The sequence below is a fragment of the Aquarana catesbeiana genome, linkage group LG01 (assembly GCF_042186555.1).
Source record: "Aquarana catesbeiana isolate 2022-GZ linkage group LG01, ASM4218655v1, whole genome shotgun sequence".
NCBI lineage: Eukaryota > Metazoa > Chordata > Amphibia > Anura > Ranidae > Aquarana > Aquarana catesbeiana.
In genome coordinates, this window is record NC_133324.1 from 949,714,110 (window position 1) to 949,741,355 (window position 27,246).

Consider the following 27,246-nt stretch of genomic DNA (forward strand, 5'->3'; position numbering starts at 1 on the left):
GCTGGGCACAGCAGTCCCCCCTTCTCCCCCCGGCATCTTCTTGAGCAGGACGAGGGCGAGCCAGCAAGCCTCAAAACTGGCCTTCCTCCTCCCTTATATATATATATTACAGGAGAGATAGGCAGGGTCCAAAAAGTGCAGAACATTAACCCTCCCCCATCTGGGCCAGTCAACTCCCTAACTAATACACTGCAGGCAACCAGCCTACAAGCCTAACTAGGAGGGTGCTACATACAGTGCCTTGCAAAAGTATTCACCCCCTTGGCTTTTTACCTATTTTGTTACATTACAGCCTTTAATTCAATAATTTTTTAATCTGAATTATATGTGATTTATCAGAACACAATAGTCTAAGTTGGTGAAGTAAAAATAGAAAAATATATACATAAAACTATTTTTCAGAAATAAAAACTGATTGGAATGTGTGTATGTATTCACCCCCTTTGTTATGAAGCCCGTTAAAAAGCTCTGGTGCAACCAATTACCTTCAGAAGTCACATAATTAGTGAACTGATGTCCACCTGTGTGCAACCTAAGTGTCACATGATCTGTCATTACATATACACACCTTCTGAAAGGCCCCAGAGGCTGCAACACCTAAGCAAGAGGCACCACTAAACACTGCCATGAAGACCAAGGAACTCTCCAAAAAAGTAAGGGACAATGTTGTTAAGAAGTACAAGTCAGGGTTAGGTTATAAAAAAAATTCAAATCTTTAATGATCCCTAGGAGCACCATCAAATCTATGGGGAGGAGAGGTGATTCCACAGCAGCTGGAGATGATGGAAAAAACTGCGGCACTCACCGACTGAACCTCTCTGGTGGATACCGGGAGTTGCTGAGACCAGAGAGGTTCGGTCGGTGAGTGCCGCAGTTTTTTCCATCATCTTCAGCTGCTGCTGCTGTAAGGGTATTTTTGCCTATCCCTTTCACATATAAGTTGGATACTTTACCCTGTGGATGCCATTCCCGGATCTAAGGGTCCCATACCACTGTTTCCGGTTGCTGTTGACCTTCCCAACCACATTCCTAGATGCCTACCCATTCATTTATGTTGGACTTCTAGTTATGTCAGTTACTTATAAGTTCACGCTGGACTTTTAGCTTTGACAGCAGTTCATGTTGTTAATGTGTCGTATCATTCTTATTTTTACCTTTTTCACTTTATGTTTATCATATATTTGTGTCACCGCATCTTTAAGATGTCCTGGTTAGTTTATTTTTTCACGTCTTTTCCAAATTGATTTGGGATCTATAGTGAGTAATTATCCTCTTAAATTTTTCTATCACCATCTCACAGTGACCCATTCCTGCTAGTGGTAGCTATCAGTTTATACAGGGTCCTTTAGTGTTCTATTGATACACTTCAACACATAGATTGCCCCTATTATCACTTTTGCACTACCCATTTCTACTAGTGCCTAGTTAATAGTTTATACACGATTAATTTTGTGTTTCATTAATACACTTTATTGCGCATATTGCCTTTCAGATGTCTATTTTGTCAGGCTTTGCCCAATAACGCACATGTATTTTTTAGCGCCACACTTACCCACATTGTAAGCTCCATAGAGTTGGGCTTTATGGCAGAGTGGCCAGAAGAAAGCCATTACTTTCAGCAAAAAACAAAATGGCACGTATTTAGTTTGCGAAAAGGCATGTGGGAGACTCCCAAAATGTATGGAGGAAGGTGCTCTGGTCTGATGAGACTAAAATTGAACTTTTTGGCCATCAAAGAAAACGCTATGTCACATTGACTTTTTCTGTTATTTTGTCTTATTTGTAGTTTTCTTCACAATAAAAAAAAAAACATCTTCAAAGTTGTGGGTAGGGATGAGCTTCGTGTTCGAGTCGAACCCATGTTCGACTCGAACATCGGCTGTTCGATCGTTCGCCGAATTGCGAACGTTATGGGCCGTTCGCGCTAAATTCGTGTGGCGCGTCACGGCCCATAATTCACTGCGGCATCGCAGTGCATTGCTGGCTGATGATTGGCCAAGCATGCACTATGACCCGCATGCTTGGCCAATCACAGCGCTGTCAGTAGAGAGAGCTGTAATTGGCCAAAGCCAGGGTGGCTTTGGCCAATTATGGCTCAGGGGATTTAGTACACACCCCACACTATATAAGGCCGCCTGCACGGCGGCCCTGTGTAGTGTGTGTTCCGGTGTGCTGAGAGATAGAGAGAGAGAGAGACAGTGTCATTTGATTTGAGTTAGATAGATTAGGCAGAACAGTCAGTCAGTTAGCTGCACTTACAGTGTATTGTGTATATATATGCATCCCAGGTGTTGCATATATATATATATACACTGTATTCAGTTTAGCTAGATCCGTTCCTGTTATCTTCTATCTAGACTATTTACATTTAATGCAGTGCGTCCTGCTCACAGTGTTCAGCTAGATCCGTTCCTGCTATTTACATTTAGTGCAGTGCGTCCTGCTCACAGTGTTCAGCTAGATCCGTTCCTGCAATTTACATTTAGTGCAGTGCGTCCTGCTCACAGTGTTCAGCTAGATCCGTTCCTGCTATTTACATTTAGTGCAGTGCGTCCTGCTCACAGTGTTCAGCTAGATCCGTTCCTGCTATTTACATTTAGTGCAGTGCGTCCTGCTCACAGTGTTCAGCTAGATCCGTTCCTGCTATTTACATTTAGTGCAGTGCGTCCTGCTCACAGTGTTCAGCTAGATCCGTTCCTGTTATCTTCTAGACTATTTACATTTAGTGCAGTGCGTCCTGCTCACAGTGTTCAGCTAGATCCGTTCCTGCAATTTACATTTAGTGCAGTGCGTCCTGCTCACAGTGTTCAGCTAGATCCGTTCCTGCTATTTACATTTAGTGCAGTGCGTCCTGCGCACAGTGTTCAGCTAGAGCCGTTCCTGCTATTTACATTTAGTGCAGTGCGTCCTGCTCACAGTGTTCAGCTAGATCCGTTCCTGTTAAATTCCTACTGACCGGCAGGCTTGTCTGGTTACAGTATATAAAGCTACCTGAAGAAAATTACAGGTGTTCTATTTGATCCTATTAGTACCACGGTCAGGCAGCTAGACTATTTACATTTAGTACAGTGCGTCCTGCTCACAGTGTACAGCTAGATCCGTTCCTGTTATCTTCCTACTGACAGGCAGGCTTGTCTGGTTACAGTATATAAAGCTACCTGAAGAAAATTACAGGTGTTCTATTTGATCCTATTAGTACCACGGTCAGGCAGCTAGACTATTTACATTTAGTACAGTGCGTCCTGCTCACAGTGTTCAGCTAGATCCGTTCCTGTTATCTTCCTACTGACAGGCAGGCTTGTCTGGTTACAGTATATAAAGCTACTTGAAGAAAATTACAGGTGTTCTATCCCAGCTTAGTGCAGCTACAGGCCATTAGTATGTCTGGAAGGCCAAGAAGGAGAGGCAGACAGTCACAAGCCAATAAGAGAGGGCAAGCAGGCTCTGTGTCTAGTGCTGGTCGTGGAGACGGTGCATCCTCATCAGCACGTGGCCATGGGACACGCTTGGCCTTTTTTTCGGCAGCTGGCCATGTTGAGCCGCAACATGCGGAAGACTTGGTCGAGTGGATGACCAAGCCGTCCTCATCCTCCTCATCCTCTCTCACCCATGCCCAGGGTGCTTTGTCTGGCAAAGCAGCGGCCTCTTCCCTCAGCTCAATGTCATCAGTGACTCCTTCCCTAGCTCCACCATGTCCTCATGAGGATTCCCTCGAACTGTTTGACCACAGTGTTGGGTACATGCTCCAGGAGGATGCCCAGCGTTTGGAAGGCTCTGATGACGATACTGAGCTCGATGAAGGCAGTAACATGAGCGCGGACAGAGGGGGTGCCCAAGAAGGACAGCAATCTGGCAGTCATGCTCCCCCTGCTGCAGCATACTGCCAGGTTTGCTCCAGTGATGAGGAGGGAGGGGATGATGAGGCCACTGACTCAACGTGGGTGCCTGATAGGAGAGAGGAGGAGGAGGAGGAGGAGGAGGAGGAGGAGGCGGCAGCACATCACCAACGAGGCAGGATGCCCTCCAGGGGCCAGCCTAAGGGCAGCACATTGACTGCATCACACCCCAAAGCTCCACATGTGCAGGGCGCTGCAGTCTCTGCGCGTTATTCAAAAAGTTCTTTGGTGTGGGCCTTTTTTGAGACGAGTGCATCAGATCGCACCGCTGCTATTTGCAACATATGTCTCAAGCGTATCTCGCGTGGCCAAAACATCTCCCGCTTGGGTACCACATGCTTGACCAGACATATGTTGACCTGCCATGCAGTTCGTTGGCAAGCGTATCTAAAAGACCCACACCAAAGAACAAAGAGGATCTCTCCTTGCTCCTCATCAGCTGAGATTTCCAACCCCACTAGACCTTCAGTCCTCTCTGAGACCTGCAGTGAGAGGAATGAAGGTGTAGAATTAGGTGTGTCACAGCCAAGTACTTGTGGGCAATCTGCTTTTGGTACACCGACGTCAGATTGTACCAGGCAAATTTCCCTGCCCCAGCTGCTGCACCGCCGAAAGAAGTTTGCTCCCAGCCATCCACATGCCCAGCGGTTGAATGCTAGCTTGGCAAAATTGCTAGCACTTCAACTGCTGCCTTTTCAGTTGGTAGACTCTGCCCCCTTCCGTGAGTTTGTGGAATGTGCGGTTCCTCAGTGGCAGGTACCCAAACGCCACTTTTTCTCACGGAAGGCGATTCCGGCTCTCTACCGGCATGTGGAAGGCAATGTCCATGCCTCGCTGGACAGGGCGGTCAGCGGTAAGGTGCATATTACCGCTGACTCATGGTCCAGCAGGCATGGACAGGGACGTTACCTAAGTTTCACGGCGCATTGGGTGACTCTGCTGGCAGCTGGGAAGGATGCAGGACAAGGTGCAGTAGTGTTGGAGGTTGTTCCGCCACCACGCCTCCAAAATGCTGATTGTGACACACCTCTCTCCTCCACCCCCTCCTCTTCTTCTTCCTCCATGGCCTCTTCCTCGGAACCAGCGGTGCTCCGTAGGCGTTCAAGGGGCTACGCAAGTACGCAGGCCAAAAGATGCCATGCGGTGCTTGAGCTGGTGTGCTTGGGGGACAGGAGCCACACTGGGGCAGAGGTTCTGTCAGCTCTGCAGGGGCAGGTTCAGAGGTGGTTGACGCCACGCCAACTTAAGGCAGGAATGGTGGTTTGCGACAATGGCACCAACCTCCTCTCTGCCCTCCGACAGGGACAAATGACCCATGTGCCCTGTTTGGCTCACGTCCTTAACTTGGTGGTGCAGCGGTTCTTGGGCAGGTACCCGGGCTTACAGGATGTCCTGAGGCAGGCCAGGAAAGTCTGTGTGCATTTCCGCCGGTCATATAATGCCAGTGCTCGGCTGACGGACCTCCAAAAGGAGTTTAACCTGCCCAAGAACCGCCTAATCTGTGACATGCCCACCAGGTGGAACTCAACGTTGGCCATGCTGCAGCGGCTGCACACGCAGCAGAGGGCCATAAATGAGTACCTGTGCGACTATGGCACCAGGACAGGGTCAGGGGAGCTTGGTTTTTTTTCCCCACGCCAGTGGGCCATGATCAGGGATGCATGCACTGTCCTGTCACCATTCGAGGAGGCCACGAGGATGGTGAGCAGTGACAGTGCATGCATCAGTGACACTGTCCCCCTTGTCCACCTGTTGGAGCACACGCTGCGTGGAATAATGGACAGGGCACTTGAGGCAGAACAGAGGCAGGAAGAGGAGGACTTCCTTAGCTCTCAAGGCCCCCTTTATCCAGACAGTGTTCCTGCGTGCCCGCCGATCACACAGGAAGAGGACGAGGAGGAAGAGGAGGAGGAGGAAGATTGTGTCAGTATGGAGGTGGAGCCTGGCACTCAGCATCAGCAGCAGTCTTTAAGGGATCAGTCCCAAGAAACACATGGACTTGTACGTGGCTGGGAGGAGGTGGCTGCGGACCATGTCGTTCTTAGTGACCCAGAGGACTCCGGACCGAATGCCTCAGCAAACCTACGCTGCATGGCCTCCCTGATCCTGCAAAGCCTGCGTAAGGATCCTCGTATTCGTGGTATCAAGGAGAAGGACCAATACTGGCTGGCAACCCTCCTTGATCCACGTTACAAGGGTAAGGTTGCGGACCTTATCTTGCCATCGCAGAGGGAGCAGAGGATGAAACATCTTCGGGAGGCCTTGCAGAAAGGTCTGTGCAACGCGTTCCCAGAGACTGGGAGGTTACAAACTCCTGTTTCTGGACAACGTGTTGCTGAGGCTTCGGTCAGTCAAAGAAGGAGCGGTGGAGAAGGTGGCCGTCTGACCGATGCATTCAGACAATTTTTTGGTCCGCAGCCCCAAGGTATGATCGGTTCCAGCAACCATCGCCAGCGTCTGTTTTACATGGTGCAGGAATACCTAGGGGCAAGATCAGACTTGGACACCTTTCCCACCGAAAATCCTCTGGGTTACTGGGTCTTGAGGATGGATCACTGGCCAGAGCTTGCACAGTATGCAATTGAGCTACTGGCCTGTCCTGCATCCAGCGTTCTTTCGGAACGCACATTCAGTGCTGCTGGAGGCGTGGTAACCGATCACAGGGTGCGTCTGTCCACCGACTCGGTCGATCGGCTGACCTTCATAAAAATGAATGAGTCTTGGATCACCACCAGCTACCAAGCACCTGATGCTGATGTAACCGAATAATTTTTTTTGAAATCTCAGATCCCTTCAAAGACTGCCTATGCTGATGCTGAGTGACTATCCCTGAGTAATTATCCTCTTCCTCCTCAATCATCACGCTGATAGCTTGTAAGAACATTTTTGGTTCTGGGCGCCACCACCAGTGCCTAAGGCACAATTTTTCAGCCCCTGTTTAACAGGGGCGTGTAATTACAATTTTTGATGTAATACTTTGCAGCAGGGCTCGTTCCTGCGTTCCAACTAGAGTGTCTGTGAGGGGTTGCAGTGTTGTGGCACCAGCACCAGTGCCTAAGGCCCAATTTTTCTGCCCCTGTCTAACAGGGGCGTGTAATTAAAATTTTTGATGCAATACTTTGCAGCAGGGCTCGTTCCTGCGTTCCAACTAGAGTGTCTGTGAGGGGTTGCAGTGTTGTGGCACCAGTGCCTAAGGCCCAATTTTTCTGCCCCTGTCTAACAGGGGCGTGTAATTACAATTTTTGAAGCAATAATTTGCAGCAGGGCTCGTTCCTGCGTTCCAACTAGAGTGTCTGTGAGGGGTTGCAGTGTTGTGGCACCAGCACCAGTGCCTAAGGCCTAATTTTTCAGCTCCTGTTCAACAGGGGCATGTAATTACAATTCTTGATCTAATATTTCACAGCAGGGCCCTGTGAGGGCTTACAGTGTTGTGGCCACAGCAACACCTAAGGCCCAAATTTCTGCTGAGTATATAGGGCAGGACCCTACTTTCAAACATCTAACTTACAAACGACTCCTACTTGCAAACGGAAGGAGACAACAGGAAGTGAGATGAAATCTACCCCTAGGAAGGGAAATTCTCTCCTGTAAGAGTTAATATGGGAAAACAAGTTCTCCTTTCCACTGATGCTTTCCAATCCTTGTTCCACAAAAAAACCCAAATTTTCAAAAAACATTTTTCATTGGGACAAAAAAGTGAGGTGAAATCTTCTGAAGAGGAGGAAAGACAGCAAAACAAATGTCACAGGGGTGATAACCCTTCCCTATGTTTTCCAAAAAGCTTAGAAAAGATTTTTTGGCTGGAGCTAAACACGTTAAAAATGTTCAAAATTACAAACAGATTCTACTTAACAACAAACCTACAGTCCCTGTCTTGTTTGCACCGCCTGTATACTGCTGTTCAGAGTATATAGGGCCTGGTGGCCCCACACCTTTCCTTATTTTAATTTGGGTGCGGGGTTCCCCTTAATATCCATACAAGACCCAAAGGGACTGGTAATGGACTGGGGGGTACCCATGCCGTTTGTCTCACTGATTTTCATCCATATTGCCATGACCCGACATGACATTAAACCCGCAAGCAGTTTTAAATGAGATTTTTTCCTTTAAAAATGACATTTGGTGCAGGGACTGTTCTAAACATGGGAAACACGCGTCACTTTACAGGCATACTATAGACACCCCCCAGGTACGATATTTAAAGGAATATTTCACTTTTTTTTTTTTTACTTTAAGCATCATTAAAATCACTGCTCCCGAAAAAACGGCCGTTTTTAAAAGTTTTTTTTGCATTGATACATGTCCCCTGGGGTAGGACCCGGGTCCCCAAACCCTTTTTAGGACAATACCATGCAAATTAGCCTTTAAAATGAGCACTTTTGATTTCGAACGTTCGAGTCCCATAGACGTCAATGGGGTTCTAACGTTCGTGCGAACTTTCGGTCCGTTCGCGGGTTCTGGTGCGAACCGAACCGGGGGGTGTTCGGCTCATCCCTAGTTGTGGGCATGTTCTGCAAATGAAATGATGAAAATTCTCAAACAATCCGTGTTAATTCCAGGTTGTGAGGCAACAAAACACGAAAAATGCCAAGGGGGGGAATACTTTTGCAAGGCACTGTACATCCAGCACACCCGATTGGACCCTCTCTCCCCCAGATTTCATACTTGGATTTATTGCTATAATAAAGGGGCATTGTTTGCTTTTATCACGCACTCTCTGTGGGCACAATGGTCTCCACACTGATCTGTTCTTTTGTAGCTTTTTGTTAAAGTATGAAAACAAACTGACTGAAGCCAAGATGACTAATGCTTTTTTCTGCAGAATATGAATTTCATTCTCAGTCCTGGCACCGCTGTCCATCTTTACAATCACATGGTTCACACTCATGGCACTAAAGGATTCATTCAAACTAGGTGCGGTGGAATTGCTTTGGGCGGTTGTTTGTAGTAGGTGAGGGCAATGTGCACTGAAAAAAGTACTGCATACACTTCCTTTTGTATCCAAGCTGAGGTTTCCAAAGCAAGCAAAGTCCTTGTATTAGGTATGGACTCCAGAGAAAGAGATATCATTTTGCTACCCTGTACAAATCATTAGTAAGACCTCATCTGGAATATGCAGTTCAGTTTTGGCCACCAGTTCTCAAAAAGGATATCAGGGAACTGGAGAAAGTGCAGAGAAGGTCAACCAAATTGATAAGAGGAATGGAGGAGCTCAGCTATGAGGAAATATTAGAGAAACTGAATCTATTCTCCCTGGAGAAGAGGAGATTAAGGGAGGGGGGGTATGATCACCATGTACAAATACATAAGGGGCCCATATAGTGAACTTGGTGTTGAGTTATTCACTTTAAGGTCATCACAGAGGACAAGGGGGCACTCTTTACGTCTGGAGGAAAAGAGATTTCATCTCCGAATATGGAAAGGTTTCTTCACAGTAAGAGCTGTAAAAATGTGGAATAGACTCTCTTCAGAGGTGGCTCTGGCCATCTCATTAGATTGGTTTAAGAATAAGAAAGGTCTGGATTCTTTCCTAGATGCACACAATCTAATTGGATACTAATATTTATTGGTAAAGTTGATCCAGGGAACATCCGATTGCCTCTAGGGGGGTCAGGAAGGAATTTTTTCCCCTGCTGGAGCAAATTGGATCATGCTTTGTTCAGGGTTTTTTTCCCTTCCTCTGGGTCAACTGTAACTAGTAACTAGATGGGCTTGTGTCTTTTTTCAACCACACTAACTATGTAGCTATGTCAGCGCAGTGCCGTGCAAGGCAATCCACTGCTTCGCACCACGTGGCAGCCAATTGAGCTTTATGAAATGTCTAGGCTAGAGCCAGGTTAGGCATTCAACGACCGCTAGTTAGAGGTCCAGTTGCATGGCAGATTAGAGACTACTAGCGAGGGACTAAAATGCAGAGTAGATAGGCTGCCTCTGAATTACAGTTCCACACCACAGTATCTGCTGGTGAGAAGCTGCATCCCAGGCTGGTTGGACAACAGTTGGAGGATACCCTCATCACTGTTGATCTCGTCTTCAGGACTCTGACACCAAGATGGACACTGCATAGTGATCATCCTCAGGGACCCCTGCAACTGGACTTTGCTGCGACATTCATCTGGAGGTATCTTTATTAATAACTATATATGCCCGGGTATATGTACGCATAATTCCACCAGGACTTCTATCAGGCCCTGCTGATTATGTACATCCAATGTACATGTCTGTACATTGGATTTTTGTACCATTATTAATCTTTTCTTATGTAGCACTAACTCTCGGTGGAGCTGCTGGTTTAAGCGGGTCTGTTACCTTCACTTTGCTTCCCTTGGTTTCACCGGCAGCGGGTCTAGGGGTTCCATTGAGTTTACTGCTGGACAACACACGCACCAACACTGGAGTACGTTTTCAATGCTTTATTGAACAAACAAACTTTAGGAAGTAGCAGGAAAGAGGCAGAAAAGGAAACTTTCAGGAGAAACTCAAATATCTTCTTATAGAATCTTAGCGACAAATGTCCTGGTAGAATTCAGATAACTAGGCAGAATGCGCTCCCCTTGTGGGACACACACCTTGCTCGTCTGGGTAGGCCTCTCTCACCGGTCTAGCAGCCAGTACGCAGCACAAATCAAAAGTCTCTGCCACAGACTTGTTTGGGGGTAAATCCGCACAATCCTCTGCCACAGGATGTATCAGATTTTCTCTGCAGTGAAAGTCAGTCACAGTGCTTGAACCTTTAAGCCGAACCGGCAACACTATGCTGTATAGTTACTTCTTTTGGATACGTCCTTCGACCGAGTCACCAGGCCCCTCTATAGACCAGCTCACCGCATGATCTCTCCAAGACGGGTCCTCCCCTGGGATCTCCTCGGTTGTCCAGCTTCGTCACACAGGACCGACAGCTCAAGACCATTCCTCAGCCGCGGTGGTAGGCCCCAGACAAGCCTCTGCACCCACCCTTGCGCCGCTGTATCGTGGGCCTCCTGATCGGAGGACCACGAGGTAGCGCCTTAATGCATACCTGTCGGCGGGAGGGCCAGCAGGTGGCTGTAAAACGAACCCCAAAATATGGCGTCTGTCCCAGAAATACCCTCGCCCAGAATGCAGCTCGGAGGACCACCTCCACCGAGCTTGTCTCCGAGACAGAGGGGCATCTATACACTTTGACACGTTGCCTTTCCAACACTGACCAGTTGTAACAGCGACACCCACCGGTCAGCACAGAAGCACACACAACGTCAGCCAAGCTGGAACAGAGGCAAACTTTTTGCCTTCCTAACACATAATTCACTAAATTTACCTAACCTGCGGTAGATTGCAAATCTACCAGCGCTACACTTATATAAAGCTTGTATAATTTCTTTACTGATGTGCATCTAAATAATTATAGGTAATGCTATTTGCTGGTTGCAGTAGTTATTCTGCTCCCAATTACTTTGATAAGATTCCGGGTTAATTTCCCAGGAAGGGAATTCTCTCTGTACACAGAGGCCTTGTCCTGGGTGGAGTCACTGCCATGTAATGTATATAAAGTGTCTGTCTATATGTAATGTGTATATATAGTGTCTATATGTAATGTATAAACAGTGTGTCTTTTATGTAATGTATATACAGCGTCTATATGTAATGTATATACAATGTCTGTCTATATGTAATGTATATACAGAGTCTGTCTATATGTAATGTATATACAGAGTCTGTCTATATGTAATGTATATACAGAGTCTGTCTATATGTAATGTATATACAGTGTCGGTCTATATGTAATGTATATACAGCGTCTGTCTATATGTAATGTATATACAGCGTCTGTCTAGATGTAAAGTATGTACAGCGTCGGTCTATATGTAATGTATATACAAAGTCTGTCTATATGTAATGTATATACAATGTCTGTCTATATGTAATGTATATACAGAGTCTGTCTATATGTAATGTATATACAGTTTCTGTCTATATTGTAATGTATATACAATGTCTGTCTATATGTAATGTATATACAGTGTCGGTCTATATGTAATGTATATACAGTGTCAGTCTATATGTAATGTATATACAGCGTCTGTCTATATGTAAAGTATATACAGTGTCTGTCTATATGTAATGTATATATAGAGTCTGTCTACATGCAGTGTATAGGACACATGTAGGATGTATACGGTACCTGTGTACAGTACAATGTTTCCTCTTCTGCTCTATCTGTGTCGCTCTTCCTGGTGTGTTGGGAGTGTGATGATCTCTGTGTAGTCACTGCGGGGAATGTCCTGCAGGGGGAGAGGAGGGAACATAGAGGGGGGCATAGTACAAGATCCATGACTCTGATTACTGTGCGGTCTGGTTTACCAGCAGTGTGCGGCATGAAGCCAGCAATCCATCCCCACATGACACGTTATACGGTACTCAGAAATACTCTCCCATCCATCCCATCCATGCTCAGAAATACTCTCCCATCCATGCTCAGCAATACTTATCCATCCATCCTTACTCAGCCATCCATACTCAGCAATACTCATCCATGCTCAGCAATACTCATCCATCCATCTATCCATGCTCAGCAATACTTATCCATCCATCCATACTCAGCAATACTCACCCATGCTCAGCAATACTCATCCATCCATCCATACTCAGCAATACTCATCCATGCTCAGCAATACTCATCCATCCATCCATCCATGCATCCATCCATACTCAGCAATACTCATCCATCCATACTCAGCAATACTCATCCATCCATACTCAGCCATACCCAGCCATACTATCCATACTCAGCCACCCTATCCATACCCAGCAATACTCAGCCATACCCAGCCATACCCACCCAGCCATCCCATCCACACTCAGCCATACCCACCCAGCCATCCCATCCATGGCTTATCCATGCCACATCAGTTCGCATCCATGCCACTACAGTGCCTCAACGTGTAATACATAGTCAAATTAGAGTTGAAATGTATGCCCCTAGAATGCCTGATGGTGCTCCCTGCATGTTGGGCCTCTGTATGTGACCAGGCTGTGTAAAAGTCTCACACATGTGGTATCGCCGTACTAAGGAGGATGCAAACATCGGAACCACCATATGATCGGGAGCCTGAAAAGTCGGTGATACTGTTGGAAACCTGTAACCGTATCCAGCATTACCAGGAACCGCAGCGTCCTTGTGGGATCTAGAGGTGGAGATTGGACCGTTCTCCAGGAGATCGTAAGGGTGGTTTATATTCCTCATTGAGGTAAGAGCTCTGGGAGCATTAAGGTCACAAGAACCACAAAGAACACACATAGAATAATTTTTTGGCACAAGAATTATTTGTCACATGATTTTGACACATTGTTTGAAAGGACATTTTTTCACTTTGCACAGCTATTAGTCACTTTGATATTGTGTATTTATTAGTCACAGATATTTTCTTCATTTAGCTATAAGAAGTTGCGCTGATCACTATTTATTTATATCCATTTTTTGTGCACTGTGTACACTTAGGTCCAGCAGCAGTTTTCACTTATATATTTTATTCAGTCTTTCACTTATATTTGATTTAGTTCATTTGTTGACTTGGTAGCGCGAGGGATCACACCATTTGTTTTTTTTCATTTATAGCGCAAAAAATAAAAAACCCAGCGGTGAATAAATTCCACCAAAAGAAAGCTCTATTTGTGTGGAAAAAAAGGACAAAAATTTCATATGGGTACAGTGTTGCATGACCGAGTAATTGTCATTCAAAGTGTGAGAGCACCGAAAACTGCAAACTGGTCTGGTTAGGAAGGGGGTTTAAGTGCCCGGTTGTTAAGTGTCAGGTGGTTAAATGACAACCTTTTTTTATTTATTCCTTCTTCTGTCTTTTAGGACCCCAGATCTCATGTTTAAGAGGTCCAGTCATGCTTTTTTTTATTACAAGGGATGTTTACATTCTTTGTAATAGGAATAAAAGTGAGGCAATTTTTTTTTTAAAGGAACAGTGTAAAAAATAAAAAATAAAAGTTAAAATAAATAAGAAAAAAAAAAAAATTTTAAACTATCCCCGTCCTGCCGAGCTCGCATGCAGAAGCGAACGCACACGTGAGTAGCGCCCGCATAGTAAAACGGTTTTCAGACCACACATGTGAGGTATCGCCGCGATCGGTAGAGCGAGAGCAATAATTCTCGCCCTAGACCTCCTCTGTAACTCAAAACATGCAACCTGTAGAATTTTTTAAACGTTGCCTATGGAGATTTTTAAGGGTAAAAGTTTGACGCCATTACACGAGCGGGGGCCATTTTGAAGCGTGACATGTTGGGTATCAATTTACTTGGCGTAACATTATCTTTCGCAATATAAAAAAAAATGGGCTAACTTTACTGTTGTCTTATTTTTTATTTAAAAAAGTGTATTTTTTCCAAAAAAAGTGCGCTTGTAAGACCGCTGTGCAAATACAATGTGACAGAAAGTATTGCAACGACCGCCATTTTATTCTCTAGGGTGTTTAGAAAAAAAAATGTAGAATGTTTGGGGGCTCTAAGTAATTTTCTAGCAAAAAAAAACCTGTTTTTAACTTGTAGACAACAAATCTCAGAAAGAGGCTCGGTCCTTAAGTGGTTAACAGGTTTTACGTATTGCTTGGGGCTGCACTTTATAATCCTGACACTTCCCATCTCTGAGTCTTATTTTTATATCCTGTTACTTGTTTGCTTTTTTGTCAATTATAACTTGTCATGTGGGGATGGATTGCTGGCATCATGCCGCACACTGCTGGTAAACCAGACCGCACAGTAATCCGAGTCATGGATCTTGTACTACGCCCCCCTCTATGTTCCCTCCTCTCCCCCTGCAGGACACTCCCTGCAGTGATTACACAGAGATCATCACACTCCCAGCACACCAGGAAGAGCGACACAGAGAGCAGATAAGGAAACATCGTACTGTACGCAGGTACCGTATACATCATACATGTGTTCTATACATTATATATAGACAGACTCTGTATATACATTATATATAGACAGACACTGTATATACATTACATATAGACAGACACTGTATATACATTACATATAGACAGACGCTGTATATACATTACATATAGACAGACACTGTATATACATTACATATAGACAGACGCTGTATATACATTACATATAGACAGACACTGTATATACATTACATATAGATGCTGTATATACATTACATATAGACAGACTCTGTATATACATTACATATAGACAGACGCTGTATATACATTACATATAGACGCTGTATATACATTACATATAGACAGACGCTGTATATACATTACATAAAGACAGACACTGTATATACATTACATATAGATGCTGTATATACATTACATATCGACGCTGTATATACATTACATATGGACAGACGCTGTATATACTTTACATATAGACAGACGCTGTATATACATTACATATAGACAGATGCTGTATATACCTGTACATTACATATGGACAGACGCTGTATATACTTTACATATAGACAGACGCTGTCTATACATTACATATAGACAGACTCTGTATATACATTACATATAGACAGACTCTGTATATACATTACATATAGACAGACTCTGTATATACATTGCATATAGACAGACGCTGTATATACATTACATATAGACAGACGCTGTATATACATTGCATATAGACAGACGCTGTATATACATTGCATATAGACAGACGCTGTATATACATTACAATATACAGTAGACACACTGTTTATACATTACATATAGACAGACTCTGTATATACATTACATATAGACAGACTCTGTATATACATTTCATATAGACAGACCTTGTATATACATTATATATAGGCAGACACTCTATATACATTACATGGCAGTACCTCCGCCCAGGACAAGGCCTCTGTGTACAGAGAGAATTCCCTTCCTCGGAAATTAACCCGGAATCTTATCAAAGTAATTGGGAGCAGAATAACTACTGCAACCAGCATATGGCATTACCCATAATTATATAGATGCACATCAGTAAAGAAATGATACAAGCTTTATATAAGAAAAGATTAATAATGGTACAAAAATCCAATGTACAGACATGTACTGTATAATCAGCAGGGCCTAATAGAAGTCCTGGTGGAATTGTGCGCACATATACCGTATACATATATATAGTTATTAATAAATATACCTCCAGATGAATGTTGCAGCAAAGTCCAGTTGCAGGGGTCCCTGAGGATGATCACTATGCAGTGTCCATCTTGGTGTCAGAGTCCTGAAGACAAGATCAACAGTGATGAGGGTATCCTCCAACTGTTGACCAACCAGCCTGGGATGCAGCTTCTCACCTGCAGATACTGTGGTGTGGAACTGTAATTCAGAGTCAGCCTAACTACTCTGCATTTTAGTCCCTCGCTAGTAGTCTCTAATCTGCCATGCAACCGGACCTCTAACTAGCGGTCGTTGGATGCCTAACCTGGCTCTAGCCTAGACATTTCATAAAGCTCAATTGGCCTCCACGTGGTGCGAAGCAGTGGATGGCCTTGCATGGCACTGCGCTGACATAGCTACATAGTTAGTGTGGTTGAAAAAAGACACCATCTAGTTCCTATACCCACAGTTGACCCAGAGAAAGGGAAAAAAACAGAATAAAGCATGATCCAATTTTTAAAGGGGAAAAAATTCTTTCCTGATCCCCCAAGAGGCAATCGGATGTTCCCTGGATCAACATTACCTATAAATATTAGTATCCAGTTATATTGTGTGTATCTAGGAAAAAATCTAGACCTTTCTTATTCTTAAAACAATCTAATGAGATGGCCAGAGCCACCTCTGGAGGGAGTCTATTCCACATTTTCAGAGCTCTTATGCCGAACGAACAGACTTGCACACACGACTGGACTGTCTGGCAGACTAGGTCCGCTGGTCTTCCCGACGGACTTTCAACGGAGTTACGGCAGACTCCCGAACGAATGGACTTGCCCACACACGGACTAAAGTCCGTTCATTTTGAATGTGATGAGGTACGACTGGACTAGAAAAGGAAGTCAATCTCGCCGCTTTTATCAGTGAGATTGACACCTTGCGAGCCACGTCGCGAGAGCCAGCGCAGAGCATACCAGGCCCTTAGGTCTGGTATGGATTTTAAGGGGAACCCCCTACGCCGAAAAAAAAAGGCATGGGGTCCCCCCAAAATCCATACCAGACTCTTATCTGAGCATGCAGCCTGGCCGGTCAGGAAAGGGGGTGGTGACGAGTGAGCTCCCCCCCTCCTAAACCGTACCAGGCCGCATGCCCTCAACATGGGGGGGTGGGTGCTTTGTCCTTGTCCCCATGCTGATGAGGACAAGGGCCTCTTCCCGACAACCCTGGCCATCCTATGCATTAAGGTGAAAAAACACCTTGCAGTCACCGGCCCCCCAGCCCCCCAGCTGCCCCCCTTGTTTTACTTACCTGAGCCCTGAAATTCCGTCAGTGCGTCCCCGCCGTCCCTCTCTCCACGGGTTCCTGGCTCTCGATTGGATAGATTGATAGCAGCCATTGGCTCCCGCTGCTGTCAATCAAATCCGATGACCCGGGGGGCGGGGCCAAGTCCTGCATTCGGCCTCTATGGACACCGAATGCTGGACCTGGGAGCGCGCCCGCAAGGTAACCCCCTCGGGAGAGCGCTTCTTAAAAGGGGTTATCTAATGCAGGGAGGAGCCGCAAGAGCCGCCGAGGGACCCCAGAAATGGATGTTCAGGGCCACTCTGTGCAAAATGAGCTGCACAGTGGAGGTAAGTATGATATGTTTGTTATTTAAAAAAAAATAAAAAAAACGATCCTTTAGTATCACTTTAATGAACAGGAATAGCTCTGTACAGAGCTTCTCATTTATTCAGAAACTGAGGCATAGTAAACACAGTGATTGGTATCGATCACTGACTCTATTCATTAAGACAAAGAAGAGGCTGGTAAATGACAGAGGGAAGCACACAGGGGTCCGCGGCAGCAGGACATGGATATGTAGGTTGCAAAAGCTGCATGTGGAGGAACTGATGCCCTTCATTTCCCTCCTGCAGCTGCTGAATATCTACGGGAGGGAGAGGAGGAGAAGCGGGCATTCAGCAGCTACATTCCTTTATACAGTGCCACCCCCACTGCCCTCCTATCCAGGCATACGGGGCGCACGAGTCCCCTGGAGCATGGGACCAGGTCGCAATGGCGACCCCTGTACATATGCCCCTGCCTCATGTTCTCATAGCTGAATGCATGCTTCTAATAGTGCGCAATAAGTGGTAAAGGAGGGAAGAGAGCCCTGGGGGTAGTCTGTATTATGTCACTCGGGCTGCAGCCATAGAATCTGACACTTGTATCTTTCATTTCCTTTCAGACAACCTTCAATAATGCCGCCATTTCCTCCATGTTGTGGCCTCATCATCGTGGCTTCCCGCCAGCCAGGTGAGTGTACAAGCAATGGCAAATTACAGTATAAGCACCCCCCCGTGGGATCCGCTTGGAAGCTGGAAATCACTGTAGTAGAGACCGATACTACAGTGATCTCCACTAGCTTTAGGGGCCCTTGCTGAGCAGCCGCCCTGCTGCATTCTGAGCACAGGAGGTTGGCCACTGGGCACTGGCACCATTCAGAGATTGCTTTGCATTTTCTCAATGAATGCACAAAGTGGAAAGATGGGAAGTCATGCTCTCCACCACATCCAATTAGAGAATCTTTTGCATTCCCTGAGAAGATGCAAAGAATTTCTTTAAATTTCGCTCATGCCATATGGACGGCCTCCTGTGTTCACAATGCAGCAGGGACATGGAAGCTATTGGAGATCTCTGTAGCAGCGATGCTTAATGTAGGGGTTTCCAGACTCTAGAGGAAACTCACAGATATTATATATGCATAATTACATTGGTCCAAGCTTGAACAATGTAACTATGTAAAAATTGCCATAGCTGGAATTGTTCTTTAAGCTGTTGCTAGAGTATTGTTGTAGAGTTACCGCTATAATCTTTATATTCTGACACTCATTCCTTCTTTAATGTGACCCTTTACCTCTTTCTCTAGCTTGTGCTATGTGCTTTGGTTTATTTTAGTAGTGCAGAAAGAAGAAAATAAACCTTTGGATATAATATATTCCACCTGTCATGGTGACTGCAAGACCATCTTAGTGTAGAAGCCGACTACACAGACATCATTGTGTCACACAATATTCAATTCTTGATGGGCAGTTGGAGTTCAACTCAGATGTGGTACATCACACCCTGAGTATACCATCATGCCAGTGCTGTTGCTACCAGGGAGTGTGTTAGCTGATCGCTGTCGGTCATCTCAGACCAGTAGCTCTTAGACGGAGATAGTGAGGGCCATCACGCTAAGTCAATGTGGCCTTGCTGCAGTGCACATGTGCTGGCAGGAAGCACCTATCAGTGAGAGCGACGACTCTGTGTGCTGCTGCTTGTTCTTTGGCCAATGAAAAGGCTGTGAGAACAGCTTACTATATATACTACAAGATTTTATCAGGCCCGCAACAAGTGTCTATAAAAATAATTTAGCTGGCAGGCATTGGAAGCACGGGTCTGTGTATCATAATATGGAGACTGCCAGCAAGCCATAATCCTCCCCCCAGTCCTCCTGATGGGAACTCCTGGATGTGTAGGGTGAGTGTGATTGATATTCTTGGATGTAAGAGTAGATTTTGATGGGCACTCCTGGATGTAAGGAGATACTCTGATGGGCACTCCTGGATGTAAGGAGATACTCTGATGGGCACTCCTGGATGTAAAGGGAACTCCTTTTAAGAATTTTTTTTGTCTAGCAAACTTTTTTAACATCCAAAATGTGGTCCTCAAACTTAAAAAAGTTGGAGACCCCTGAGCCAAACTAAGCACAGAGTTGGAAATCCCTTATCTCCTAATTGGTAATTTGGTATTTGTGTTCCTGGTCCCTGTCTTGATTGGACAGTACTTTTAAAGAGTATTCATCTCCTAAGTGTTCACTAGAAATACAGCTCAAGTTACTGGACACCAGATATAATTTTCTTATTCTCCTGTGTGTGTGTCTAGTCCCTCTACAGGGGATCTGGGTTGACGTCCAGGTGAAAGGCTTTGTGGCGGATGTATCAGCAACTCTCAAGTATAAGAACAAGGAGGAGAAGGCGGTGGAAGCGGTCTTTGTCTTCCCCATGGATGAAGACTCTGCTGTCTACAGCTTTGAGGCCACAATAGAGGGGAAGAAGATTGTAGCCGACCTCCAGGAGAAGAAGGAGGTAATGAGGATTACAAGATGAACAAGAGAAACACATTACATTATCACATGACATGATTATAAACTCTTATGCCCCGTACACACAGTCGGATTTTCCGATGGAAAATGTCCGATCGGAGCGTGTTGTCGGAAATTCCGACCGTGTGTGGGCTCCATCGGACATTTTCCATCGGATTTTCCGACACACAAAGTTTGAGAGCAGGCTATAAAATTTTCCGACAACAAAATCCGTTGTTGGAAATTCCGATCGTGTGTACGCAAATCCGACGGACAAAGTGCCACGCATGCTCAGAATAAATAAAGAGATGAAAGATATTGGCCACTGCCCCGTTTATAGTCCCGACGTACGTGTTTTACGTCACCGCGTTCAGAACGATCGGATTTTCCGACAACTTTGTGTGACCGTGTGTATGCAAGACAAGTTTGAGCCAACATCCGTCGGAAAAAATCCTAGGATTTTGTTGTCGGAATGTCCGATCAATGTCCGACCGTGTGTACGGGGCATTAGGCTTTTATTTAAACTGGATTATAAGTATACATTCTTAGGCATGTAGTACAATCATTTGGTCACCTTTCTATGGCCAAGGCTGTAAACTGCCCACAAAGGGCTCTGCCAATTGATGGTTGAATAGTAATGTACTCTTACCATTTGTCCATGTTGCTTTGTAGATGAGATATAGAATGTGTGGTCACCAGTTTGGCTGAAGTATCTACAGATCTTCCAATGTATATCAGGTTTTGAGAGAATCAACAGCAAACATCCAAATCGTAGAGTTATCTCTCAGATCTTGTATATCAGGTTTTGTGATCTTCAGTCACAGTCAGGCGTTGGCTGTTGCTTTCTTTCTATTTTGGGAGAATCAACAGAAAAGCTAGACACAAATCGTAGAGTTAGCTGGAATTTGGTAATGCAAATATTGCCGTACAGTACACTATAAGACACCATAGCTGGATCAGTACTATATATATATATATATATATATATATATATATATATATATATATATATATATATATATATAATAGAAACTGTGTACATAGATCATATTCACAGATCTAAATTGCTGTAAAAGTGTTTAAATTGCAGAAAAGTAACAGGTTCACTGCTATTCCTACTCTTCTCCAGGCTCACAAAACCTATGATGAAGCCATCAGCCGAGGTGAACAAGCCTTCCTCCTGGAGGAAGATGAGAGCTCGGCAGACATCTTTAGCTGCAGTGTTGGGAATCTCCCTCCTGGCCAGGAGGCCGAGGTCACCTTAAAATATGTGCGGGAGTTGCCAGTGGAGGCAGATGGAGCTGTGCGTTTTGTACTCCCGGCCATCCTCAACCCGAGATACACCCCAAAAGGTACAAGCACAAAGCAGTGCAGTTGTTTTTTTTTTCAATGTAATGCTTTTATTTGCTCTTCTGAAAGGAACACTAACCCTAAAGTGAACTTGACCTGACCTAAAATGTTTCGAAAGCAACAAGTGCAGACACTAAGAACCTTGTGTTAGCCTTTAATCTAGTTCCTGTGTACCTGTGGAGCCTTGTGCATCATAGACCCCGGTTTTACACGGGACCTTGTCTGCTGTCCATATTGTAACTGAAGCACTAAACCCAGCCAATTGAATTTTAGATACTTGAGCTTTAAATACCAGAACTTCTGTGTGCAGTAGGGTAGATTAGCCATATTTTTTGTTTTTTAAGATATTTTTTTGCTTTAATCAAGACTTAATATATATACTGCATGAGCTTGTCCCTTTATGCAGCTATTCAGATTGGTGTGTCCTCCACTGATGTGGCTAATGTGAACTTCAGCCACTGGGCTTTGCTTGTGGTGCTTTCCAGGGTACTGTCTTAGTTTGCCACAGTAAACAGTACTACCTTAGAGCTGTGGCACAACCTTTGGGTAGGACCCTATCTCTGAAGACTAATTATGAGTATGCTATGGGCAGAGTATTGAAAACTACTACAGTATATTTATTAGAACTGTTGGACTCCATTATTGTAGCTTTCACCCCTGAAAGGGATGCTGGTTTGTGACCCTGGTTCTTTCCCCAGTTATGGCAGCGGCAGATAGGTACACAGCAACAGTCACTCCATGGCTCACTAAGCAGTCTAGGGGTTTGTCTTTTGTAGATTTATTGCTGATTAAACTTGGATAGGGATGAAGGGAGCTGTGGGATACTCCAGTTGCACAGTGCAATGATATGAGGACCCTCTGTACTATGTCAAAACTCTTTAGCTTGGTCCTTCTAGCTGCAACCAGGATGTAACCTGGCTCTAGTTATCTAGAGCAGTGGTCTCCAAACTGTGGACTGGGGTCTGGATGCGGCCCTTTGCATGCTTTTACCTGGCCCTTGAGGCATTATTCCCCCTCACTGTCAGCAACAGTGGGGCCTAGTTACTGCCACTGACATCAATGATGGAACACTATTCCTGACACCGTTGGGACACTATTTCTCCCACAGACACTAATGATGGGGCACTATATTTCCCACTCATAGTAACAATAGGGAACTATTACTCCCCCCAGGGTCGTAGATAAGGGGGGTCAGGGGTGTTTAAACCCCCCCAGAGCATTCTGGCAAAATGCCCAGACAGTGTCCCTGCTGTTTAGCCTCAGCATCAGCACAGTAGAAGCAATCAGAGTTTCGGAGGGCAGCAGCCAGCCCCCCTTCTATTGTGCCCCATCCCCTCAAGTTTATTAAGGGGTCTCCCTGAAAAGCATGAAATTACTGCGAGGCCTCAGATGCCGACAATTGACAGTGCACGGTTGAGGGAACTCCTAGACTCCTCCTTGAGGTATCATATGACACAGCCAAAGGGAAACTGGGGATGCGGAAAGTTTCCTACTTCTGTGCCCTAAATCTGAGGTCTGGTAAGTGGGGAGGCATCAATTTTCTGTTTTGGGAAAGAGGAAGTGAGAATTCCAGCCTGGGGAGTTTCTTTTGGTGGGGGGTTAAGGAAAGGGGTGGATTTGCTTTTGGAGGAGGGGGGAGTTTCTTGTAGAGAAGTTTACAGGGAATGGTTAATGGCAGGGATTTGCTTCTAGGAGGGAGTTTGATTGGAGGAAGGGAGATTTTCTTCATAATTAGGAATCTTTGCTGGGGGAGAGGGTGTTGACTGAGGGAGATATTTTTGCTTTGGGGGGTCGGTTTAGAGACAGGGGGGTTTCCCACACACCCTGGTCCTTTCTTGATTCTGGAAATCTGTTTTCCCTACAGAGGCTGATCTGCACTTTGAACAGTGAAATATTTCTATTTTTTATGTCTTCTAGATCACGATGTCAGCATAACAGCCACACGTCCTCAGGTGCCGATTGGTGAGATCCCGTACACGCTGAGCCTGAACGCTCACTTCCAGTCCACGTACGGCATCGCCAAGATCGAGTCCAAATGTAACATCACCCCCCTGGAGTACACGGATAGTGACAAGACCAGCGCCAAGGTGAGCAAGACACAAAATAGTATGAAGGCTCATTTCTTTTGTGGACTACATAGGAGATCTACAACATTCCACTACACAATGACGGGATTAGTGACAATCACATGATGTGTCAATTCTTGTATGTATGTCATGAAAGAAAATGACAAAATAAGTTTTCTTTTCGAAAAAGAGCTCCTTTGTTATAATTTTGCAGTCCTCTCATGTGTTCATGTCACCCCTCAATAAACTGAAGATGATGGATTACTTACAATTATGTTATTTCACATTTTGTAGGTGTCACTGGCGGAGGGTCACAAGTTTGATCGAGATGTAGAATTATTGGCTTATTATATGGATGTGAACAAACCCAGCGTTATTGTAGAGGCGGGGCTTGGAGCTACAGACGCCGCCCAGGAATCCGGACCGACGCCATCAGGTGACAAAATAAACTAACATGACATCTAGTGATCTGCGTCCCAGTATAATGACTTGTTACAGTAAAAGCGCTCCTTTGTGCCAAAGTCCACATTACAACAAATGCTACACATGAACGTAAATGACACTGTTCCAGGTAAACATATGCAACATCCTGCCGTGGGTGAACAAGGCTCTCGGGGATCAGCCTTCTCAGATTTTTTGCTGAACCACAACAAGCTTTATTGATACCAGATCAGGTCAGGCAGACATTCTCTCCACCATCGGATGGGACTCTGCCAGCTGATGCATTTCACGCAATGGGCGTAGCTGACCTGCGATTAAGAAAATTGGGTGAAAAGTGTCAGGAGTGAAGTCACATAAGACAGTGGAGAGAATGTCTGTCTCAGGGGCGTACGTGCCATTGCGACCCAGCCCCCTGCTCCAGGGGACCCATGCAGCCCCCCCCCCCCCCGTATGCCTGGATAGGAGGGAGGCAGAGAAAGCAGCATGTAGAGGAACCAATCCTTCCATGCAGACGCTGAATGCCTGCTTCCCTTTTTGTCCCTCCCACTGACATTTAGCGGGTGCAGGAAAGAAATGGAGGGCACTGATTCCTCCAAATTCTGCTAAAATAATAACAAAAAAAAGAAATAAAAAACTGACAGCAGTTGCAGAACTACCAAGGTCGCAAAGGTCGCATTTGCAACTGGGCTCTGGCATTTCGCCACCGTGGGGGGACCCCAAGATGGCAGGAATGTGGGCCACCGCGGGACCATAATAAAGGGTACCACGATGGGAGCAAAGGGCCCCAGGATCAATGGGAAGGGCCAGGGGGGCTCTTCATGATTTCTTGCATCGGGGCCCTGAAGGTTATAGTTACGCCTCAAGTCTGTCTGATCCAGTCTGATACCAATAAAGCTTGTTGTGGTTCAGCAAAAAAACAAAGTGGAGTGCTGCTTACAGTATGGGTTTATAGCAAACACTGCTGTACTGTATTACAAATGGAGTTCATTGAACCTTTCTCATAGCAGTTTTGTGTTTCACTTAGAGCCAGAACTGTACACTAATCTGTAGGACAAGATCCTACCAGTTTGCAGTTGGTAATGAACGCTGACAGATACTCTTCCCTTGGGGTCCTTTGTAGCTGCACCCACATGCGGGGGACAAATAATGATATGTATATCCATACAACTGGTTCTGTATTAAACAGGAAACACCTTCTATAACAACCCTTGTTCTTAAGCCCGCTTGTCAGGAGTGTGTGGTGCTCCTGCTCCATCACAGCTGCTGGTTCCAGCATCCTGGTTTGGACTAGGAAGCATTCTCCCTGTCTGTCCACCTGCAAGGTGATTGATGCAGCCAGTCTCTGGGTGGAGACCAAACCTGATTTTAGCCAGCCAAGCCAGCAGTCTCTGGCTTGTGATAGCGTGTGTAATACGTGCTCAAGCTCTCTGTCTGTGTGTCCTGCTCTACTGTTTGGATTCCTGTTTATGACCTCAGATCAGATATAGACTATTCTCTAAACTCTGCCTGCCTTTTGACTACGAATGGGACCCTGATTACTCTGAACCTTGCCTGCCTTGTACCTGGACTGTCATTGAACCACTCCACCTGTCTGCCCAACTGCAAGTTTTCTTTGCTCAGTTCTCACCTGCCCGGGTGTTAGAGCTGTATGATTAATCGTTAAGAATCCAGATCGCGATTCTTTCCCCCTCGCGATCTTATCAAGAAACTTTCCAGATTTTATGCAGAGTTCTCTGCTCAAGCCGACAGCTGTCAAAAAAAAAAAAAAAAAGAAACAGGTAGTCTGCCAAGTTTCACAACATTCCTCAGTGGCTGAGCTAACTATAAACATTGTAACATTTTGTTCTTTAGATCAAAGGAATTAACTTTGGTCTGTAGGTGAGGGCAGTTTAACCACTTAAAGACTAAACCTTTTTCTGGCACTTGTTGGTTTCAAGTTAAAATTATTATTTTTTGCTAGAAAATTACTTAGAACCCCCAAACATATATATATATATCTATATATATAGATATATATATATATATATCTATATATATATATCTATATATATAGATATATATATATATCTATATATATATTTTTTTTTTTTAGCAGAGACCCTAGAGAATAAAATGATGGTTGTTGCAATATTTTATGTCACACTGTATTTGCACTTTAGTTTTTTTTTTTAAATTCATTAAACAGTAAAGTTAGCCCAATTTTTTTGTATAATGTGAAAGATGATGTTACGCCGCGAGAATCGTGATCTTTATTCTAAGCCAAAAATCGTAAATCTCATTTTTCCCAGAATCGTGCAGCTCTACCGGGTGTGGTGGCCAGGCACTATAGCATTATGTAGGCCTGCTTGCCTTATGGGTAAGGGGGCTTCTATAGGTGAAGAACACAGAAGCCAGCTATAGTGTCTGACCACCTGCGATATATGGATCTAAATTTGGCTGGTTCAGCAGGGACTGGACAAATTTTGACCCATTTATGGTCACTATGGCTGGACAGAAGTCGATCTCATTTGCTAGATACCATGCCATTTTAACCATGACTGTTGGCGTATCGGAGCAACAGGCCTTGTCCAGGGTTTGTTTGGCTGCCATGAAAAAGAATGAAGACTGATTTGATTAAAGTGGTTGTTAAGCCACTGTCATAACTTTATTTATTTCCTGTTTGTTCCCTAATGCTGTGTGCCCCTGTCTCTGTGTTTTATAAAAAATAAAGCTGTGTATACCTGATTTCAGAGTGCCGCACTGCGCTCACGTGCCCGGCGGCTTTCCCCTCTCCCGATCTGACAGCTAGAGCGGGAGGGGCTGAAAATCCCTCGCTGACGTCAGTCTGGGGGAAGAGGAGGAGAGAGGAAAAAGCCGGCCGGTCACATGAGCGCTGAGCAGCGCTATGAAATCAGATATACACAGCTTATTTTTTATGAAACACAGACGGGCACACAGCATTAGGGAACAAACAGGATTATATAAAGTTATGATAGTTATTTCTGCAGAAGGAGGGGTGGTGGGCCCTGACATGGAGCTGACAGGCAGGGAGGAAGGGGGGAGGAGGACACAGGAGAGCAGAGAGGAGAGCTGCGGATGACAGAGGCATGTAAAGTGACCACGGTGTCAGGGCTCAGCAGTCATGATAAACCGTGGTCAGTTTACGGGGGGGGGCAGAACCAGGCAGGATCAGACAGGTATTTCAGGTGATACAGGGGGCCAAATGACATAGCACAAGCACTGTGCTGTGCTGTATAACATGCTTTAAAGGAACAGGATACATTTTATTTCTTTTTAGGGTAACAAATGCTTT

General features: G+C 45.1%; 2 protein-coding genes across 3 annotated transcripts in view; one reads left to right on the top strand and one right to left on the bottom strand.

The window, feature by feature from the left end:
- The window catches only part of LOC141121648 (von Willebrand factor A domain-containing protein 5A-like), a 156,889-nt gene extending 144,709 nt beyond the window's left edge, over window positions 1–12,180 (bottom strand). Inside the window, exon 1 of the mRNA XM_073611327.1 lies at window positions 12,058–12,180. The gene's annotated coding sequence lies outside the window, so the exon portion shown is untranslated. The remainder of the gene's footprint in view (window positions 1–12,057) is intronic.
- A 2,465-nt stretch (window positions 12,181–14,645) lies between these two features.
- LOC141121560 (von Willebrand factor A domain-containing protein 5A-like) overlaps window positions 14,646–27,246 on the top strand; it is a 70,767-nt gene continuing 58,166 nt past the window's right edge. Inside the window, exons 1-6 of one of the 2 annotated variants that reach the window (XM_073611205.1) lie at window positions 14,646–14,800; window positions 18,220–18,287; window positions 19,899–20,101; window positions 21,227–21,449; window positions 23,365–23,534; window positions 23,808–23,949. In XM_073611205.1, the coding sequence (XP_073467306.1) occupies window positions 14,679–14,800; window positions 18,220–18,287; window positions 19,899–20,101; window positions 21,227–21,449; window positions 23,365–23,534; window positions 23,808–23,949 (928 nt within the window). In that variant the 5' untranslated portion in view covers window positions 14,646–14,678. The remainder of the gene's footprint in view (window positions 14,801–18,219; window positions 18,288–19,898; window positions 20,102–21,226; window positions 21,450–23,364; window positions 23,535–23,807; window positions 23,950–27,246) is intronic. The other variant, XM_073611197.1, reaches the window with a different exon arrangement.